The sequence below is a fragment of the Haemaphysalis longicornis genome, unplaced genomic scaffold (assembly GCF_048455015.1).
Source record: "Haemaphysalis longicornis isolate Haplotype H1 unplaced genomic scaffold, Haemaphysalis longicornis Haplotype H1 scaffold_7, whole genome shotgun sequence".
In the NCBI taxonomy this organism is placed as follows: Eukaryota; Metazoa; Arthropoda; class Arachnida; order Ixodida; family Ixodidae; genus Haemaphysalis; species Haemaphysalis longicornis.
In genome coordinates this window covers 69912654-69935009 of record NW_027526422.1, presented here as the reverse complement: position 1 = coordinate 69935009, position 22356 = coordinate 69912654, and the positions used below count along the sequence as shown (strand labels likewise).

At 48.3% G+C, this 22356-nt stretch overlaps 1 protein-coding gene and 1 non-coding gene across 2 annotated transcripts; one reads left to right on the top strand and one right to left on the bottom strand.

The window, feature by feature from the left end:
- Positions 1-830: 830 nt before the first annotated feature.
- On the top strand, positions 831-12177 carry LOC144145884 (uncharacterized). Its single transcript, XM_077677722.1, has 4 exons — positions 831-1214; positions 4202-4396; positions 8148-8229; positions 9916-12177. Exons 1-4 carry the CDS (start codon positions 920-922, stop codon positions 9959-9961), a joined length of 618 nt encoding a protein of 205 aa, XP_077533848.1. The 5' UTR covers positions 831-919; the 3' UTR covers positions 9962-12177.
- Positions 5121-5194, bottom strand: Trnas-aga (transfer RNA serine (anticodon AGA)). The gene has a single exon. It is a non-coding gene; the product is annotated as a tRNA-Ser (tRNA).
- Positions 12178-22356: the final 10179 nt, after the last annotated feature.

The window sequence follows — 22356 nt, the reverse complement described above, 5'->3', positions numbered from 1 at the left end:
TCGAGAGTAGTGGGAGAGAGAACTCGCTAGCTCTTGCCCCAGCAGACAGCTGCAGCTGATTGAACGGCCAAAGACAGCGGGTTGCTCCAATGGCGCCCTGGACTGAGGGCTCCACCCACAAGACTTTTCGAAACAACAAAAGTTGTACTGCTCCTCCTCCCCCTCTTCCTCCAAAGCAAGTATGCAGTATTTAATATTTCGGGGGGGATACGAAGTATGATGTCTTCCTTTAGTTGAAGTAGAATGACTTGAGTGGACAGGTGTGGTCTAAAGCCTGGAGTCAGTACGTGGAGTCAGTTGTGGGCCTCATCGATTATCAGTTCTTGTCCGCGGACTACCGGAGACGCGATCCGCTGCTCGATTTCCCTGTGTATTCCTATGGGACTTCCAGTCCGAACGCAGTTCTCGGACTGCCCGCGTACCACCCAGGACTGGTAAATCGAGGATGCCCGGTATGGTGCTTAATGCGTTGTCTATTTGAGACTGATTTCTGAGGCTTCGGATTAAGTGTGATGTCGGCATGGCGCTACCGTGGTGGGAGCGTGCCGTGGCCCCAGTGGTCAGGAGATGCTCAAGCGCCAAGTCGTCCAGATTGCAGAGGAGTTTATTTGTGGTCGTGTCCTCACGTAGTGTTGGAGATGAGTTTACAATTAGTTTGGCTTCAGGGCGCCTCACAAAACGGGAATGTAAAAATTTTAATGAAGAAAGAATCCGTACCCCGCTGTCCCGCTGCCCGTCTCGCTGTCCTACCGTCGATCGTAGCGCCAACGCTACTGTCGGGCGCCGCAGGCACGGCAGCTAGCTACGTCGTTACGTAGAGTGCCTTACTAAATATGGATGCTCCTCTCTGCACCACGATAGAAAAGCAAGGCCGAAAGAAAAGTTTCCCAGGCGTTCGTTTCCTTATGCCTGTACCCCTATGGAGTCCGGATCGGCGGCCGCAATCCCGGTATTTGCGAAAGGTGGCCGTCCACGCCTGTTCACCCCGGACGAAATAAGACAGCGGAAGAATGCAGCGAAGCGGGCGAAGAGGCTGGCGGTGAAATCTACCGTCGCTGTCATTTCGCCGAGCGCACGGCGGGCCCAACGAGCAGCAGCGCAACGCGCTAGGAGACAGAACGAAGCCATTCGGAAGCGTGAGGCAGAAGCGGATCGTGAAGCCAAGCGTCTCAAGCGTCGCTTCAATGCTATGCAGTATCGTCCAAATCACTGCGGTAAGCTGGCGAACTATCTCGCAGCGCAAGCCTTGAACGAGCGCTGTTGTCGGACCTCAGGGACGAAATAGTTCACAGTTTGTGTTCTGCAGCGGTTCCTTGTGTGCTGTGTGCGTCTGCGTGCGTACGAGCGTGCGTTTCTTTTTTTTTTTTTTTTTCCCCTTTTTTTGGGGGGGGGAGGAGGGGGGGGGGGGGTGCTTGCATGCATGATTACTGACGAGCAGATTTTTTAGACAACACAATTCACATGCGGAACACTGGATGCGATAATTTTAGTTTACTAGACACACTGAAGGCAACTAGCAAGGGTGGCATGAAAGGAAAGTTTGACCTAGCTTAATTCCCAGCCATTTTAGCGTTGATTCGGTGCCAAAAGATGCTTTAATTGCTGAGAAATCGCTAAGTAAACAGTGCATTTCTTCGCCTCATTTCCCTCGCAACAATTCGATGACGAAAACAACGGCCGCTATTGGCTGCTGTTTGCACCGCGATAGACCAGAAGCAAGCGAAGCAGCGGTGGTGTATAGCGGAATAGAAGCAACCAAATACAATGCTACCGTGTACGAAGCGGTTTTGTCAGTTTCCGTCAAATCAGTCATGATTTTCTGTAAATCTGCGTCCTTTACTGCACCGCGCCTTTAAGTGAAAGGTTTCTTCATAAGACCATTAAATGATCAGTATTGACGTTTTATTGGAGAAAAGCATCTGTAACGGAACGCTAGAGCAAGTAAAAAATTATAATTACCTTGGTCAGGTCGTCTGTACTGATCCCAACCACAAGAAAGAAATCCGGCGCAGAACTGGTATGGGGTGGGTTTGCAGTCTGCAAACACTCCCGAATAATGAGAAGCAAACTGAAAAAGATAATATATGACTAATGCATCCTTCCGTTGATGACATATGGAGTGGAAATGTGGCACCTCACTAAACAACTTGAAGGCAAACTTAGATCGGCTCAGTGGGCCATGGAAAGAATGGTAGGAGTAACGTACGTTGAGGGAGAGGAAACAAGCTTCTTGGATCACAGAACAAACTAGAGTAGAAGATATCATAATTCGAATAAAAAAAAAATTGGCTTGGGTTGGGCACGTAATTAGGCAAGATTGATTGATTGTAGGGGTTTAACGCACCGACGCAATGCAGGCGATGAGGCACGCCGTAGTGGAGGGCCCCGGATTGATTTTGACCGCCTGGGTATCTTTAATGTGCACTGAAATCTCGTACACACGGGCGTTTTTGCCTTTTGCCTCCATCAGAAAAGCAGCCGCGGCGGCCAGGAATCAAACCCGCGACCTCGTGCTCAGCAGCACAACGCCTTAGCCACTGAGCCACCACAGCGAGTAATTAGGCAAAATGACAACCGGTGAACTACGAGGGTGGCACAGTTGACACAACTGAGAGACAGGTCTAGAAGAAGGGGAAGGTGGATTGCTCGATGGAGGGATGAAATAAGGAATTTCAGGGGCAAAGAATGGATTTGAGCGGCACAAGGCAGGAGCAATTGGAGGTTGATGGAAGAAGCCTTCATCCTGCAGTGGACCTAGTGGGCTGATGATGATGATGAAGGTTTGCGTTGAACCAACTGCTCGCCCGGGCCCCCCTTCCTCCCCGCATAGTGTCATTACCGACTGCTATTACCGACTACGCCATCTCGCACAGTATCATTACCGACTGAGTGGATGGCAGCCAGAGGAGACGTTGCGTACGCCAGACGTTGTGCACTCTTGAAAATACTGACTTTAGCCAAAATAAGCGATCCCGTGTTTTTTAACGCGGCGGACGCACACAGACGGGTCATTGTGCAAGTGGCTATGCTCACAGTACTGTACAAGGGCCGCACAATTACCTGGCAGGGTACTGCATTAGGTATTGCGCTGGAACCCAAATTAGCTTGTTGGCTTTGGGGATCACTGTGGGATCCATTGGCTGGGCTCTAGCAAATTTCTTTTTGTTCTTCAATGTTCAAACATGAACTACAGAAACCTCCATTAAAGTTTTTATAAAATATTATCATGCATTTTTAACCACTTCCAGTTTAAGTTGTGTGGTACAGCCAAAGTGGCCAGTCGTCCCGATTTAGGCGGGACATGTCCCGGTTTTGCGGATATGGTCCCGCTGTCTCGGCAGCCTGCTTGTGGGTGGTGTTTTGTCCCGCCTTCGGCCGAAAGTATGAAGACAGGTATCAAGCCCTGTGTCACGGCAGAAAAGCTGGAAGAATCGAAGAGCCCAAAGGAACCGTTTGCGGAACTTCACAGCGCAGATGACGGGACTAAGCAAGAAACACAACATAACACCTGTGTTGTGTGTTCCTTCTTTAGTCCCAAAGTCTCAGCTGTTTTCTTGAAGTTACAGTGTACCAACAAGCTGTTCAGCACACCCTTTTGCTTTTGAGGGACGGTGAGAGAAGCGCTTCAGTACTTCGAGCTCTGCGACAATATCAAGACAATCGCCGAGTAAGCCATGTGCTTGTGAGGCACAAACGCGCCAGTGGAAATGGTGTTTGACTTGATGAATAAGATGTGGACTGTAGAGAAGACGCACCTTTATTTGACCACACTCAAAGCAACGAAGGTGAATCTGCACATGACGTGCGACACATAAGGAAGAACTGTTGAGGGCAATTCATTCAAACAAAAAAGTATCAGTTACTGGCCACGGAAAAACCTGGAGGACCGGGAAGGCTGCATGGTGAAGTTGTAGTAATACAAAGTACAATTTGTAATTTAAGCTATCTGCCACGTTATTTCTTACACCCCCCCTCCCCGCCTTCTCACTTTATGGTACAAGGAATATGGTCACTTTAGGTATGGCCAGTGGGGGCGCGACACTGGTCTTCATGTTTGCGCTATTTTCTACCTTACTTTAGAAACTGCGCGTGAGAGTTGTAAATTCATGTTCCCAGTGAACTAATCTATCTATCTAGAGCAACTTGTCTTTTGCCTTCGTGTCCCATTAATGGAGTTCTGTTCCCTTTTTCTTGCCGACAGTTGCAGGGCTGTTGGAACCTTCATCTGCTGCCAAGTATGCGAGCAGTAAAACTGGGTCGTCGTTTTCGGCTGGGAAAGGCAATTCACTCACACAGTGCGGGGTGCCAGTGGTGTTCAAGTCTTCCCAGGCAGACTTTAAGCCGAGATCAAGAAGCGTAGGAGTGCAGACGCAACACGGAAGGAAGATACCTGCAGGTGAGTAACTGTTTATTTTCAAGAACGTAGCTGTTTTTCTTTTTTTTTTTTCTTTTTTTCAATTGATGTGCGTGAATAAAGTTCACGGCTGCGAGGCAGAAATGTGGCTGAAAAACAACCTGTCGCTACAGAATAATTTGCAAAAGTAGGGGCTGTGTTTTTTGTTTTCTGGGTGAAATTTCTGTCGTTTGATCTGCTGAGATGAGAGTATGACGGCACGTGTTCAAGCATAGTGATCTAAATATCAGATTTGTTTTTGTATGTAACGAAGTTTTAATTTTGTGCCCATTTCTTTCTTAACAGCTTGTCCCGAACTTTTGAAAGGAGTAGTAAAAGTGCCATGAAGACAAAATACTACAAGTTTAAATCTAACTTTAAATCAAAAGATTGGCTTGTTAGAATGATACTCATACTACATTCAATGCAAACTTCACCTAAATAAGCTATTATATAATGAGGAAAGCAAAACAAGCGGGTGGCTCACCAACTTTTCGCACTAGAATTACGACACAATACAGCACGCTCGTGCAGTTGGGTGAGGCCCAGAAAATCGAATGCAAACTGCACAGCTATTGCAAGCTTAATTGACCGCATTTAGGGGAACTCCCCTAGGTGGAGTGAGTTTCTGCAAAGGAAAATTTGGCATCCACCTCAAATGCAACCGTACAGCTACAAGGGAAAGCTGTACAGCTATCTCAGAAACTTCGAAGTTGAAGAAAAATTCATCCTGGTCCAGGATTCGAACCCAGGACCACTGCCTATCTAAGGCAGTCGCTCTACCAACTGAGCTAACTAGGAGGCTAGTTGTTTGTAGCACGAGAGCATTGACCAACAACTCAAAGTGATGGACAGGTGTTAATCAACCAGATTTAGGGGAAATCCCGAAGGTGGAGTAAGTTTTTGTGAAGGAAATATTCTTTAACTGCGGAGTTTCTGAGAAAGCTGTACAGCTTTCCTTTGTAGCCATACGGCTGTATATGAAATGGATGTCAAATTTTTCGTTGCTATTCCAAGCTTGTAAAACGAACTATTTGTGCTTGAAACTTGGTTTGTTATTTTTATGGCAACAAGAATGGTGGAATAAACAGGAGAAGTTTTGCACAAACATGTAAACGTGCGCAGCTGCACCACATACAAAACTACCAGCAGCTGACACTGAGAAACCATTGTGCAGACACTTTTTGGACGCATAGGTCCTTGGGGTCAATGGTCTAGCTCGCTTGCGACCTTGCTTGGAATGTTCATGCATTAATCACAGATCATGCCAAGCAGCAACCTGTTTATGCATAGAGTTAGTTATATGTTCCGTCCAGAGTAGAGCACTCGGGCAGTCGGCGTGTCTGACATGACACTGACCAGGTGGCATAAACTACACTCACTCACGAGAACTTGTTTTTCGAGTAATACCGAATGCTTCCCAAAATGATTACCACGAAATGACATTACAGGCCTTATCAGGAGTAAATGCAGCATGGAGTGGCAGCTCAGGTTTTTTTAGGGCGTTTATGACGAGAGGCATCGCTGCGCCACCTAGCAAGGCCAATGTTAAAGGAGTGACACGAAACTTCAAAGCTGAGGTAGCTATGTAAAATGCTTCCTTTTTATCAGGAGATGTCTCCCAGCAAGTTTCAACAGTAGCTGTTCAGTATAACATATTCTGCAGCGTGAGCTACACTGGCAGAGGTTGAGCAGTTTCGCGTGGCTCCTGGAGAGCCGTGCTGCGCATGCGCAAAGAGCAGTGATGTCACACGGTGCACAGAACGTTGCTCGCTGCCCAGCGTCTCTCACACACCCCACGCGCCCAGCGTCTTCGCCGACCTCCGTTCCGCACGTGGCGGCCCGGTCCACTTGGTGATCATGCGAGGGGTGGCCGTGTGTGGAACCAATGGCTCGTGCGTTGCAGCAACACCGGCATGCACCTGTGGAACCAGCTTAGCCCTGGGGCAATTGGTGACGCTGCGCCGGAGCCGCTTGATAAATATACATGTGTCCCATAATGCGTATACCGTGTTTGTGTCATTGAAGCAGCAGTAAGCGTTATAAATCATTCTAATCCTAGACAACCAGTAAAGCTAAGAATAACCAGCTGAACCTTAGCTCACGCTACGTATATCCTGGCATAGCCGAGCTAAGCCACTGCCAATTTTTTAAAATCCATTTTAATCTCTGCCCGCATGAGAAAGCCCAGAGCGGGCCAGCATGACATCATCTGCTACTAGCCATAAACTGCCGACATCAGGGCTCCCGTGATGTAACCGACGCTCTGGCTGCGGTTGGCGCGCGCTTCTACGCCGTGTGTACACGTTATGGTTTTGGGACTGATGTCGTGCTGCTCGGGTGCACAGGGATGCTGAAGGCCTCAGCCGGTCTGGGCGCACGCGTGTGCTTGCTCGCACGCTTGTTTAGACCGTCAGCTGTGTGGTAAGAATGGTGACGTCACGGGCGACCTCCTGTCGTAGCGGCCACTCGGTGTTCGTTTTGCGAAACCGAAACTGACACGAATGAACGACACCGTAAGCGATTGTTTACGCTGCGATCGACCGTCTAATGTGCCATTCTATGATTACTGGGCACCCATAGCAGTGAAAAAAAACGTAACACGAAAATTTCATGTCAGTACTCCCTTAACCTGTAAATGCATTTTGAGGATGTGTTTTCACTGCCCCACCGCCCTATCAGGTACGTTAATTCATCGTTCTGCTAGCGTGTCAAACTGGGTGCAGCAGTTTCCCAAGTGTAGGGCTAGGCTGTACAGTGGTGCCGTTTATATTACCGCTTGCAACTAACAGCTGCAACTGAATCTGCAGCTGTTGAGTTTGAGGAAGCTATACGCACTCAAAAACTTGCCAGTTCATTTTTACTCACCGTGACGTCTCTAACAAGGCCGCAATGCATATCTGCTTGCATGGTACCAATGCATTAGCGTTTGCCTGTAGTGGGCTTGTCGTTTTCCGGTGCACTGTGATGTGCTGAAACTATGGTCGCTCGTGCTCTTAGCAGCATGGATAGTTCAACTAAGCATTAATCGTCAAATTCAAGCCTAAGCTTCTGGGCAAGAGCTGTGTTGTTCGGAGCCAGACACTTCGTGACTACGGGTGTGCTAGAAATTGCTAGTATTTTTAAATAGTGGCAGCCTCAGTGCTGATTCCTGTTAGATTGCAACATTTGGATGCTACATGAAGTCAATATGGTAACCACCTGCTTTAGCTACCTCCCTGAATTACACCGTTCTGGTGTCATGAAACGTGTGGTGCGGTGGGAGAGCTGAAATTTTTTCTTTGTGAAATTTCTCAGTGCGTAAAGCATTACTTGCTGCCGGGCATATGCTAAGGGCATTATAAGATACAAAATCTATTGAATAAAAGAAGTGTATGTGTTCTTCAGGGCCCCATTAAGGCCAGGTGTGCATTGTTCAAGATGTGCAGTATGATGGTGCAGGCATAACTTATTTGCTTTGTGATACAAGGGGTTCAAGTTCAATTCCATCTTCCGCACTGTATATTTGGGGGCAATATATTATGGTTGTAGTCATTCCCGGAAGCTCTAGCTTCGATTGTTTTAGGTATAGTGGAATCTTTCTTTTTTTTTCTCCCACCCTTCCGTGTTAGGTGACCCGTGGTTCCATATTGGCAAGTGCCAGTTATGGCAAAGGAGGTTTTTTTCTGGCACATTTTTTGGTGACCCTTGTTTGCCCCCAATTCTGCCCTGCATTGCTTCCCCGTGAGTTAGGTTTCTTTATCTGACATTTCAGGTTTGACGCGCAGGAAAGGTGCAGCCGCAGGGACGTCTGCAGTCCGCCGCTCACGGCCTGAAGCGGCTGACATTGCTCTCAGGTGAAGTGCCTGCAGTAGTAGTCACGACCGAAAAGAATAGAATACAAAGTTCATTTCCAAGTTGTCTGTTGAGGCAATCCAGGCAAGAAGGCGTTCTGTCACACAAGACAGGGTATGGGGATGTGTGCAATACAGCAGAGCTTCAGAAATATGCCGGGCATAAGAAATATTTCAGAATAAAGTGTGGGACCTAATACAGGTCATCTTTTCGTACCTTAGCTAACAGAGGTGGGCACGGGTATAAAAGAAATGAGCTCAACACAAGAGTATTAAATGTATTAAAGGGGTGTGTAGCAGCGTTCTTGAAAATATAGAAAATGACGACGTTTTGGCAGAATCGTGCAGTGAAAACTAACATAAATGAAGCCGCATTCACATGAGGGGAAAAAATAAGAACAACCAAAAAAGTGCTGTCGACAAGTTAAAAAGCACTCCTGTACCTGGTGTGGAGAAAGTTTGTTTTCATTACTATTCCAACCTTTCAACATGTTGAGCAGAGAAGGCAAATGGTGTGTTAGCAATAGTTAGCCTGGTAGTGGGGAATAAGCCTTAAGTCATAGCTGCATGAATCCTCCTTTTGTAGTTAGTTGTGAAAATGATTTGATAAAATGCTGGTACTTATTAATAAGTAACCAAGAATGAGACATTGAAAACCGTACAAGTTTTTACACTTATTGCTTTGTATATAAGGAAGAAGCATGCTGCTGCATGTAAGTAGTTTCCATTGCAGCGAATCGAAGTTTTCACTAAAGGATGAATTGTATTTATATTTTCTAATGTAGTGGTAGTCCAGACAAGCGTGCAGTAGCTTTTAGTGCGTGATGAACCTGTTGTTTTGCTTTCTTGAGCATAAGGAGACGACTTTGTGATAAGCACCCATACCTGATGGAAACTTTGTCAGTGGTTTGATGAGAAACTGCCGAAACATATCAGATCAGATGGTGGTACCAAGAACTTTGTGTTTATTAACTATTCAATTGATGTGTCTCTTAGTTGAGCTTAAATGTGCATTCGGTTGCTTTCGGTGCGAAGGAACATTAGGCTTTACATTTGCAAGCGGTTATTTTTAGCCTGTTAAATTTTGACCCATTTTGAAGTTTTCCTAGCCTGAAGTTAGCCCTGCATTAATTACTGTCTTTTGTGGTTTACTGCTCAGTACAGACAAGCTAGTGTCATCCGTGTAAAGAAAAAGATTCATATTTTCATCAATTTGACAAATATCGAGAATGTGCGTGTTAAAAGGAAGTGGTCCCAAGACGGTCCCTTTGGGCACACCAGACGAAATTATCTACTAATGTGACAGGTAATTTCCAATTGCAACTCATCTGTTACTCGGTTAACATTTTGCTACGGTGTAAGCTACTGCACGCACCCCATAGTTGTCAAGCCTTTCTGGGAGTAATTCAGGGTTTAAATAACCAAAAGCCTTGATACAGTCTGCATAGAGATCCCTAGCTCAAGCTTCCTTTTTGTAAAAGCTAAGAATCCAGTTTCAGTCAATTTTTTCAAGCGGTCACCATGCTAGCATTTTGACAGTAGTGCCTCTGTATTGAAGAAGGAATTTATTTGCGAAAAATTAAGTTTTGATATGTTTTTCAAGAAGGCAAGAACTATAGAGACTGGCTGATAGCTGCCAACTTTGTGGCTTTGTCATTTTTGGCACCTTCTTCTCTGAACTGCATGCAGGCTTTGGGAAGAACTGCAGTCCAGGCATTTGGCAACTACTACTTGACCGAAGCGACGTGTTAAGCAGCTGGCTGCTGTGGCCAACTCACTTGCGAAGCACCTAAGGTGCAGCTCTTTGGAAGGTCCACTACGAAGGTCTCTCAAGTGGCGGACACTTGGGGTGCAAGTGCTTCTCCAGTGCATCTAGTCATCATTTTACAAGACTGGCAAGCGTTTTCTAGCCACTGTGACTCATGGCCAAGGCATTCCGAGATGGACCACAGGGATGCAGGTTCGATTCCTAGCCCCAGCAGCTGTCTTTGCCACGGAAGTGAAAAATGAAAGGCCCCAGGTGTTTTAAATTAACTTCACTGCAATGCACTATTCTACGTGTAGCTTCGACATGTAAAACCCCCACCTTACACCAAAGTTTTGTTCCTTTTTGATTCATCTCATCAATGCCTAATGGCCTGGCGAACCCGATACAGCACTTTAAATACTTGTGCGGGTAATAATTAATTACGTTGAACAGCCTGAAAATCGTCTGTTTTGGTTTCCCACGCTTCCAGCATGGAGGGCGCGCATGACAGTATCTCAGCATGACCTCACCACTTTGTGCGGACGTCAGAACACTGCAAAGGCTCGTGGAGGCGTTGTTTTGACTGCCCCACCACCGGAGCTGAGCGGCTGAGCTGCCTGAAGGCGCTAAGCCTAGCAGTCGAACGGAAATTTGATTACCGCTTTCAAGAAAAGTCCTGATGGCGGCTTCTGTTGCGATTCCAGGCTTTATTATGGACTCCTTTCCCGCGTGCGGAACTTTATTTTTGGCAAGAGTGCCTTTCTGGGCAGCTGTCATGCCTGTATCTGTGGCCATGCGCATCACTTCAAGAACGCGCCAGTGCCCAGGCTCCGCTCGCCGGGTCACGCGTGTGAAGTGACGTCGCGAGTTTCTAACACAAGTGATGGAGGCACACAGCTACGTCACTTCTTTTCCCTACCAGGAGTGATGTCACGCCGGTGTCCAGTTGCTGCGCGCCTCTCCATGTGCTGTTCCATCTGCAAGATAGATATCAAATTGAAGTATGTTCCACACGTCGCAGGCTGCTCATATTTCAGCCAGTGTATTCTGTTTGGTAGAGGAAACGAACTGTGTAATAATATGAACACAAAAATTAGCGTCAGTACCCCTTTAAGTTTTGTCTCCTCAAGGATTGGTGTGTATACATTCCACATGGTGTTCCCATAATTGAAATAGTATGGGAATTCTCGGCTCTCTTGTCCATGTGCTTAGTACGGAAGACTGCCTTTTCTTTTTCTTTTCTTTTTTCTTTTTTTCCCTTCTGCAGCGTCATTGATTGAGGAAGCCGTACAACACACACCAGGTGGTTCCTTAAGTGTCCCATTTGTGAACAGAATTTGTATTCATGCAATCATGGAGGCTTGTAACGGATTTTAATAAGGTGAATGGGGTGTCAAACCAACCTGGAAGCTCTTGGACCGAAATACACGGAAAGTACATGATTTTACATGCTCGTGTCCTGTACTGTAAGCTTGCCCGTAGGGGCATTGTTCTTTGACTGCGGCTCATCTCTCGCCATGAAGTAAACAAGTTAGGTTTGCCTTCGACTTCTGGGCTTCTTTGAGGCAGCAACATTGGCTGGCCGCTCACTTCACCACGCTACCACAGGCATGGCAGAGGCGACGGAGCTCGGCTCGGGTACGCCTTCCCGTATGCAGCAACGGGTTGTCAGTGGTGGGATGGCGACGCTGCAACAACTGGTAGATACATTAAATTACATACATTTAGAAACTGTACAAAGACACAAAATTACTATTCATCTTACAGGATGGCAGATTCTTTATGCAATACTGCGAATTAACTGCAAACTGAATTCTGACATTCAGAAATGGGGTTTGCTTTACAGCACTACAAAAGCTGGAAGAAAACTGAGTACTTGTTAAGCACCATGCCTCCACTTTTATTTATTTATTTATTTGTTGAGTTGATTGAAAATCCATTGCATTTTAATGCTGTATATTGAAGCATACATCATGTTTTATAATATTTTTGTTTTCTAGGCAAAAACTGTGCTGTATATAGTAAATGTTGCTCATCGTTTGGACATTTCATCATTGTCTTTGCGTAATTTTGGATGTTTGTGCCTGCTGCCTGGTCAGCCAACCAGCAATGTGTGACCACTGCTCAGAATGTGTGACTTGACATGACCAGCAGATTCTTTTGTAAAAATGTTATTGTAAATAAATGTGGACTCGTTTATGATATGCGTTAGTTGCCAAAGCTGGGGTGACTGGCTAGGCAAAATGCCATGGACGCCAGTTGTCGGATGCAGCAGCTTTTTCTTTAATGAGGTGGAAAATGAAAAGGTGGGAGTCTCAAAATTTTTGTGAAGATACCTAGGTGGCTGAAATTAATCCAAAGCCCTTGGCTATTGCGTGGCACTCCGCTGTTGTGTGGCGCTCCGCTATTGCATGGCGCAATAGCGGACAAAAATTTAAAAAAATTTGCGATCTATGTGAGAACGAAAGTGCTTTCCTTTCTGCCATTATAAGACTGCACAATACATGTGTATCTGTCATCTCCTCTCGCCCCTTATACAAAACATAGCTAATGACATCCTTGAAGGAGCAGTAGCTGCAGTGCATAATCAGTATTTCGCAATTGTTTACACATTATGTAATGCAGGTGCTTTCGCTCCAATGAATGTGCAAATGATCCGCGTTTACATGGCTGCAACAAAAGCGCATTGCAGCGGTCTAGCACAGCAGAGGGGGGCCTGTCCATGGTTGCTGGCTTGGTGACTTTGCTCTTTTGATTCCTGCTGTTTGCATGATGTTAATGCGGCCGCAATGTAAACACAGCTTGGAAAAAAAAGGAAAGTTGGGTGAGTAGGTGGGTATTCATGTTGAAGAGTAACGTTGCAATAAACGGCAAGGGACACAGAAGAAATTCAGAAGATAGTGTCCGTCTTTCGAATTTCTTCTCTGTCCCTCATCGCTTCTTGCGCTGTTACACTTCAACAGCTTGGAAAGACGAGCACCGAGATGAGGCTGAACCGCTCCAACGATTGTTGTAGCAGTCGGCACCAGAAATGTGAGGGCATGTTTTCTTTCAGCTCTACCTGACAGACGACAGCTGGGGTAAGAGGGGCACTGCACTTGTGATGAAAAAGGTCGACTGAGCCAACAGTTAGGTTTTCGCACAACCGCCTCTGTTGATGGACGCTGAGGCGAGTATTTTTTTCTCCCCCCCCCCCCCTTTTTTTATTTTTTTGCATACCCAGGTAGCTATCAACGCCAGCTGTCAAGAGTGTTTTATCTCAGTGTCCATAGGAGTGTGAAGCTAGATATATACATTGTTTTTCTTAATAGTACAGTTTTCCCCTTTTAAAAAATAAATGTGACCAATTTTCGCATCATTCGATCAGTAAACCCGCGACTGGTCAATGGCACCTTCTTGGATCCTTATTCATTAGTGTTGGGGTTTTTTGTTTTGTTTTGTTTGTATTTGAAGATGCTACACTGTAAATGTACCTTGTCCTCTCCTCTTTATCATCAGCAGGCGTTCCGGCGTGCACCCCTAGGTGTGACAAGTTACGCCTGCTGGTGGACTTCCCTTTCAAATATCCTGTCAATAAATTCATTCATCTCGGCTTTCTTATCTAGAGGGAGTTGACTGGGCAGATGAGCGCGGCCACGTAACCAGCAGGCTACACTTCTAGTTCACTGTAAGCATGCGAAAAGAGAAGCGCAGTGGCGCAGTTGGACTGATGACAAGGAGGTACGAGACGTTGCCCGAAAGGCCGCTTAGCCGCACATCACCGGAGCAGTGAGGGGAAGCCAGTCGCGGGCAGCAGAGCTGGCAGAGACATGATATAATCGAACCTCTATGATTTACTCGGAAATTTTCAAACGTCGCTCTTTTGTGCAAGGCGGAACAGAATACTGCGTTATTCGCTTCGATGTTCGAAGGTTTCGAATATTCTCACAACCACATAGCGGCCCCCTGTGCATAGTAATTCTGGGCAGATATGCTGCACTCTCCTTCGGCGCACACATCATGCCGCTGTTCCTGCATGGTTACCGACCCAGCTTTTTTAGAAATTAGAATGATTACAATGTACTGCCTGTTTACCGTTCTGTACATTACTGCATGTTCTCATTGGACCTTGCACTAGCCTTAAATTTGGCTAGGGTTCAACCAGTGTTTCTAAGCTTTATGTGACATAAATGGTAATAAAGCTAAAAAAATAGTCCCAGTGCCGGGTAGAACAACAACGGGGGAGTAAAGAACGGCAGCAGACAACGCGCTCGAAACGTTCCGCCGGGAGGCGTCGCCTAGCAACGCCTGTTGACGGCAACGTTTTCATTGGTAGGGTGCCTAGATGCCGTAGGGCGGAGACGCTCGTGCATTGAGGCAACCTATTTGTTTGTTTTGAGGCATCCTATTTGTTTGTTCATGGTACCATGCAGACAGGAGAAACAGAACACAAGGAGACGATCAATGCGATTTTACGAGGTGGGCGTGATATAAACTATAAAATTTGCACGGTTACTGCGCTAATAATCTTTAGCATGCGTTTATACAATATTCTCCCCCAAAAAAGCAGTCATGAGCACCGTAAATTTTCCTATTAAATCCAGTTGTTAAAACCGTGGCAGCGCATATGATCGCCTACGAGGCCGCTGACGGTGTAGAACGTGCTGAGACACCGGTATTCCGGACTAAGAACCGCGTAGTGAAAGCATAAATATGCTCCATAAATATTTCTCTCCCTCCATCCCGTAAGCCAAAACCTGAGCAGTGGGAGGCCGAGCAGAGCGACAGCAAGCCCTGGTGCAAAGATCTCTGGACGCGGTTCGAACTCGCCGCCTCTTGTATGACGCTGAACACATCATCTTGTTCTAAAATTCCTGCTCCTCCTCTCTCCCCTCTCTCTCTCTCTCTCTCTCTCTCTCTCTCTCTCTCTCTCTCTCTCTCTCTCTCTCTCTCTCTCTCTCTCTCTCTCTCTCTCTCTCTCTCTCTCTACATCTGGAAACACGCATTTCGATAAATTTGCTGTTTGTAGGGCACACATGCACATGCAGGAAGCGCATAAGACTAGTTACCGTCATATTGACGAAACTTTTTTTATTAATAACGCCAAAAAAAAAGGCACTCTTTCGACTTATCGGATTTCGTGCAGGATTTCTCAGGCGTGCGGTCCCCGTAACTTGTGGAGACACCACAATTCAAAAATCTCGGCGACGCTCCCCTCAGCCACGACCTAGTTTCCATCGAGCGGCCGTGCCTCAGCGCTTTGTCTTGCTGCGACGGCACGGAAAGCAGGGTTGGGTATCCCTTGTGCACGCTCATTGGTCGCATCTTATACACAAGTTTGATTTTCTCCACTTCGTCGTAGGCTCTAGACTGAAGCGTCGTGACGTGCCTGGGTGCTGGCTCTGGGGAGCTAGTGCTGTCCCTTCGGGCTTGCGTCAAGAGACGGGTACCACAAAGTCGTTCTTCAGCGCCGTCTTTACCATAACCCTGATCCACAACCTCCTCCGCGCATGCCCCTTCGAAGAGCTTCTTGAACCACCTCGCGAGATCGTTGGGATCCCCGATCAGTGACCACAAGACACAAACTCCGATGTCCGCTTTGTCCAGTCCCTGCTGCAGCAGCAGTGTCACCCGCTGGTGCTCGAGCTTGGCATCCCGTCTCACCTTGTTCAGCGGAAGGCCAACAGCTGGACACGGCGCGTTCAGGAGTTCGCAGTAGCCGACCCCGGCGGCGAGGTCTCCAAGCTCGTTAAAATTGTTCCCGGCAGTCCGTTCACCCAGGCGACGAGGTGAACGCGAGCGGCGTCGTCGCCTGCTGAGCACAGGCTGATCCCACGCACCGTTGGGGCCGTGGACCGGGACATCCTTTCGCCAGCACTTGTACGAACGCACTGTTCGGGACCCCGCAGCGTTTGCGTGGCACGTCACGAGGTGACACGCCACAATGTCTGGTGATGATGATAGTCACCGTCATGTGGATGATGATGATAATGTATTAGAAGATGACACGTGGCAACTGAAGATTCGAGTAGGGGTTGCCCAGACTTTTGGCTAATGCGCTCCAAGTGAAGCTGCATATTAGGCAATATACAAATTACTTTTCCTTCATAGTAGAACACTGATCGTGTCTAACCGCCGTTAGGCGCAGCGGTGAACGGCGCTCTCGGCCGAAGCCGCGTCCGCCTTTCTCCCGAACATTGAAACATACATGTTACGAGGAGGACACCGAAGATAGAGCTAGCAGACAAGCGAAGGAGGGGAGTATGACGAAATTGTGAGCGGGAGGTCGGTATGCCGCGGGCGCCTTGCGAGACGTGTTCCGTGGAGGCGTCGCGCTACGAGGTAAACTCCTGCATGCGCGCCGTCGTGCATTCGCTGATGACGTGATCACTTCCCGTGACGAAGGAAGTTCTGACTGAGCAGAGCCTCCATGGAGCAGAGGCTCAGAGCCGCCGGCGCCAGGATACAGACTCAGAGGTGCGCGCCGTTGTCGAGAAGATTCGGCAGTTCTCATTGCACTCAAATTTTGCACCGTAATCGTCAGCCATTTTTGAAAGAAGCGACCATAAGTCGCCTGTGCTCGCAAGGGGGTTGACGGGGGGCAATTTAAACTTGAGAAAGTATCGCCAGGCCGTGGTGCAGAACTTATGAAATGCTTTTCAGAAATTTCGCGCGTGCGAAACCAGCGAAAAAAGGACGCAGCACGGAAGGAGAGATCGACGAGACAACACAACGCTGGACTAGCAACTGAGTTGTTGCGTCCTTTTTTCGCTGGTTTGCTAGTCCAGCGTTGTGTTGTCTCGTCTTTCCTTCTGTGCTGTCCAGTTTTCGCTTCCTATCTGTCAATACGTACCAACTGGGCCACCAATTAAAGCTGCACTTCTTCAGAGCTTTCATGGAAGATCTCGAGAACGGTTCACGGGAGTTGTCTTCAAACAAGGTCGAATAGTTCGTAATGTGCGATTGCAATCGCTGGGCTATGATTTCTTTTGCTAAGGTATGGCTGCGGGGATTTCACGGTTAATTAATAAGGGAGCGATGTTTATAGTACTCCAGGTCTATATAACCGTACCTAGCAGACAACAGTATATGCGAGAGGGGAATCACTTGGGCCAAATTCTCGTCCTTGAAAGGTTCAGAAGGGATGACGCCGATAATGATGGTGATAATTGGCGTGCACCCGAAATCATTATCGCCGATCCCAGCGTCGGGGACTGTGCCTGCGGGTGACCATGATCATTATCAGGGTGTTCCGGCAAAACATGGGGGCCGGGGGGAGGACTGGCGAAAACAAAATTTGCATTTTTGCTGCGAATTCTTGTGCAAGCGGAATCAGCTTCCCCAGCGTTGTAATCACACACAAGGGCCGAGCGCCAGGCCGAGGAGTCGCTTGTACCTATTTCACCCGTAGGTGCCCGGCACCACCAAGGCACACGAATGCACATGGTGACTTCCACAGCCACGGTGGACGCTCGACTCGTAACCGCCTGTGGCAGGACATGCCGCCAGGCTCTTTCACTCCTCGGCAGTGCGGTGTTGCATAATGACGGTTCCATTTTGTATTTGACAGTGTTACGCCTTCCATCACTTCCTTCCATCACCTTTGTCTCTCCTCCCTATCACTGTCAACCTTTCTCCCACTCGAAGGGGTTACACGTTGGGGTTGGGAGAAGGAAATTACGCCTTCTGTGGACTTCGTGTTCAAATCTCTTGCCAATAAACTCATCCATTCATTCATGACAGCACGAAGCTCGGCTTTGTTTTCTAGAAGCCGTTTACTGGAGCGGACGAGTGCGGCCACGTTACATCATGCGAAAAAATGGCGGATTTGGCCCGATGACAAAGAGATACGAGGCACGGCCCAAAAAGACGTTTCTCTTGCCGCTTAGCCCCACATCACCGGAGCAGTGAGGGAAAGCCGTGGTTCGGGTTATTTCGTGCGAAAAAAATTTCGAGAAAACGTGCCGCTTCAGTATTCCTTGTAACTGTTGGATATAAACTGCGCAATGGGGATTGCTTGCTGTCTACGGGAGACGTTTTTCAACAAATGCATGGGTGGCGATACAGACGTCGAAGAGCAGAGCACAAACTACTCGAGCCTGCTGGCGTCAAGATGAAATAGTAAATGCAGCGGCACGCCTTTTGTGTTTCAAGTGAATACCCAGATGAAAACCCTTCTCGAAATACATGTACTACATTTGCAGACCGCGTTATTCAGAGCACACTGATCTTACTTTATTGAAATGTGTCGCACGGCGGGCTTTAACCAACCCCACACTGAGCCTAGCCCGCGGTTCCTCAATGTCTTCGAATCCACTTGGTGCTCTGCGTGTTTTTACTGCGAAGTTGCAATGTATGTCGAACACCTACCCCCACCCCCGGTTTTTATTCCGGTGAAGCCGATTTACTCGACGCCGCTCCGGGGCTCCTTCTCGCCACCGTCTTGCACAACTGTTGCTGTCCGATCGCCACCACCGAACTCTTTCACGAGTTGCGCAAGCACCTGACAACGGCGGTAGCGCCGTTATCATTCTTCAAAGAGTGGAAGGACACTAATAATTTTTTTTCATTCTGACATGAACTTGCAAACCACAATAAGATCCCTGCGACGGACGCCGGCGGTCATCAAGTGAGCCCGGACCAGCCGTGGCACACCATATGAGCAGCACACATTCGATTGTGTGCCGTAAATGGAGTGCACGATAAATATATCAAAGTGGTCGAAGTAAACCTGGAGGCCACCCGCGACGCCATGCCTCATATTCATAAATTCTTAGGTGGGGTCGGCACTTTATGCGCTGAAATTAAATTTTATTCATAGTGTGTTGAATTAATCTTTAATTACGAGACCAGACCCCGGCCGGCACTTTGGAAAACTACGTGTTTCCACGCGCGTATTTTTATTATACGTGGGCACTCACACGAACACAGACACACACGGATAAGCTCGCCATATCCCTGCCCCCTAGGGGAAAATGAAAACTCCACGCCTATGGCACCACACATCTCAATGTAATGGACCTCTCCCTGTATGCAAACACCGTGACGTCACGAAGCGCACGTGCGCGACGGGTGGCGCCTGCTGGCGGCCGCGAAATGCGGCTTCGGTTGGCAGAACGCGCCTGCGCCGCCGGCCCGGCCTGGCCGCGCGGTGCCCGAAAGGAATGATGTGCCGATGGTTCGGGCCGTCGCCCCGTCGCTGGCCGCCTACGTTACAGGTGGGGGTCTAGCTATCCTAGCTGCGGACGTCGCACCTCCATGTAGCTTTCTGCACCAACAACCTCAGCAACACTTTCGTATATGACGAGTGACGCTTTCGGATAATCAGTGCGTGACAGAACAACATTAACGAGTCATTCTGAAGATTGGTGCGTTTGCGACACGTTCCAAGAATGTTTTGTTATGATGCTTTATGTTAGGACACATACCAAGGAAAGCTCATCCATTGTTGTTTTCGAGGTCCGCTTAAGCTGAGCGCGGTGCCTCAGGCAGCGTATACGCTCCCTTCTTGGTATCTCTGCGTCGCCCGGATACAGTGGCTTACGAACTATTTCATGTTGAGGGGGGAAAGGAAAGGTAAAGCATGAAAAGATAAAAAGTAAAATTAGCAGCAACGAAACAAAAATATAAAGAGCAAGAACCAAAAAATTATTCAAATAAAATTATCGCGATGATGTCGTGCTCTACGTAGGTGACCGATTGCTTTGTTACATTTTTCCCCAGTAAAATCGCGAAACGGCTCACTGCCATTGTGAGAGTAATAATAATAATAATAATTTTATTTGCAGAGTCCACCCAGTGGCGTGCACGGCTAGGCAGAAAGGTAGAGACCCTTACGCAGGTGCGCCTGCTAGCCCGCCACTGAGTGGGCAGAGGGAGCGTAAAACGCGTTGAATAAATAGACAAGGATTGGAAAGAAAACAAACAAACGAAAAGAAGACGACAACAGACACAAAAAGTGACAGCAGAGAGATTGTAGGGACATACACGAAACGCAGGAAGAGAACACGCAAGGACACACGGAGAATAATATAGACTTATAGTACATGGCGGGGCGTGGAGGAGACTAGGAGGCACTTGACAGAAGGAGGCGTGCATACGAGCGACAGAACTCTAGGGAGTCCTCTCTGCCACGGGGCAGAGGCTTGCGCTGGCTTGCAGGCAGTGAGAGGAACCCTCGTACAGCAGCGGGAACGAGGGACGTGCTATGCCTAGCAGTTCGTGCAGCCACATATTGTTAGTGCGTATAGCTTTCGCCAGTGACAATGACATAATTATCGGTACTCATTATTTCATGATAGTTAAAGCTAGTGTCCTTGTACACCCGCTGAATTCGCCGGCGTCTGGAGGCCGCAACAAAAGAATACATTCAATGAGTTCGTTCGCTTAGGGCCAACAGATAACGAGTTTTTTCGAGACGCGTGAGCGGCCCATCTCACGCCGAAGGCATGATGCTACATGCATGTGAGCACGGCAAGCATATCAGTTTTGCCGCGTCCTCAAGGCATAATATCTTTGATCAAGGTAAAACTGTATTGCATTTACAAGCAATGAATTTCGTTCGTCTTGAACAGATCTCCCCATACGACCAAACTTGTCGTGGTCGATTTGGCGGCAGGCGGCTATCGCGGATACTTCTTCGAAACATTTATTTCGCGTAGCTAAGCAGGTCAGGGGGTCAGGCATTCACTGTATTTTTAATACAGTACTCTATCTCATCAAAACATGACAATATTTCCCAGCCAGAAGGTTTCCATCTGACCCTAACCCCCGTTACTATTTCTGCTGGTGCTGCATGATAGAAGATGGTTAATAAACAGCATCATTTCATGGCAGTAATCAGCGCGGACTGCCAATGTAGACGATATGACTGCGCTTTGAAGAACAGCAGAAGTTCGAGAATGAGAAACGTTGCTATGAGTAAGAGCGGACGATGTCGCTGCTTGGGCTGCTCGCCTCTTCGGCGCATTGCGCGCATCCACAATACCTGCCGAATTTACCTGTTTGGGGACGCGGCAAAGCGTGATGCCGCTGACTTTGCTCGCACGATTTGCTTAGCCGAGAGCACAGTAACCCACCGGCATCAGAAAACCCAACACATAAACACAAATTCCACTTTTGCGCGCGTCTAATGCAGCCTCACAGCATACGCGCCGCGCGCGGGTCCGAATGTTTTGCCAACCACCCTCCCGGCCACACCCAGCACGTGCGCTCGCCGTGACGTCACGGCCGCCGCGTGACGTACCCCGGGAGAGGTCCATTCTCCCGCAACGTAATTTGCTCCGCTAATAGTCCATAACATGCGTTTAGGCAACAGGCCCTGCTACGATGGCAGTCATGTCATGAGCAACGCCAGTTTTCTTTGTAAGCCCAGTTGTCGTAACCATAGCAGTTATCCAGCGCACGCGATCGCTGACCACCCACGCTGACGAAGGCGGCAGAACGAAGACAGCGCTCGGCCTTCCGGAAGCCACGTGCTGAACGCATAAACATATGCTCCATCAATGTTTCTCTCTCCCTCCCTCCCTATTACTCGGTGCCTCTCTTTCTCTGTCTCTCTCGACATCTGCAAACCCGCACCACGAAAAATTTGTTGCCTGCGCTGTACACGAACACGTGCCTGAAGCAACTCTGGCAGGAAGCTCTTAGAGTCATGTTAACGAATTTATTATCAACGTTTGAAAACGTCAGTCCTTCACCAATCGAATCTCGTGGAGGCACTCTCCGGGAAATGGTCCCTGCGACAAGTTCGTACGGGCGAAGTGTCCGAAGGTCTTGTCAATTCCGCTCCCCTCAGCGCTTTGGCTTGCTGCGACGACGCGAAAAGCGGAACTGGGTATTGCTCGTCTCGCTCGTTCGTCACATCCAGCTCGTTGGTCTCCCCTCTCCGTCGCGGACATCGTGACGGGCCTGGGTGCTGGCTCTGTAGAGCTAGTGCTGTCCCTCGGGGCGATCGTCTCTGCAGTACCCATCTATGTACTGCAGTGCCGTTCTTCAGTGCCATCTTCACCATCACCATAATCGACAACCGCCTCCGCGCACGCCCCGTCAAAGAGCTTCTTCAGCCACTAGGCGAGATCGTTGGGATCCCCGACCAGTAACCGTGCGACACAAACTCCGAGTTCCGCTTCATCCAGTCCTTGCTGCAGCAGCCGCCTGATGGTGTTCACCCACTGGTGCTCGAGCTTGGCATCCCGTCTCACCTTGTTCAGCGGAAGGCCAACAACTGGACACAGCGCGTGCAACAGCTTGCAGAAGGCGACCCCCGCGGCGAGGTCTTCGAAGTTTGTGAATATTGTTCCCGGCAGTCCGTTCTTCCAGGTGACAAGGTGAACGCAAGCGGCGTCGTCGCCTGCTGAGCACGCACTGATCCCACGCACCGTTGGGGCCGTGGACCGGGACAC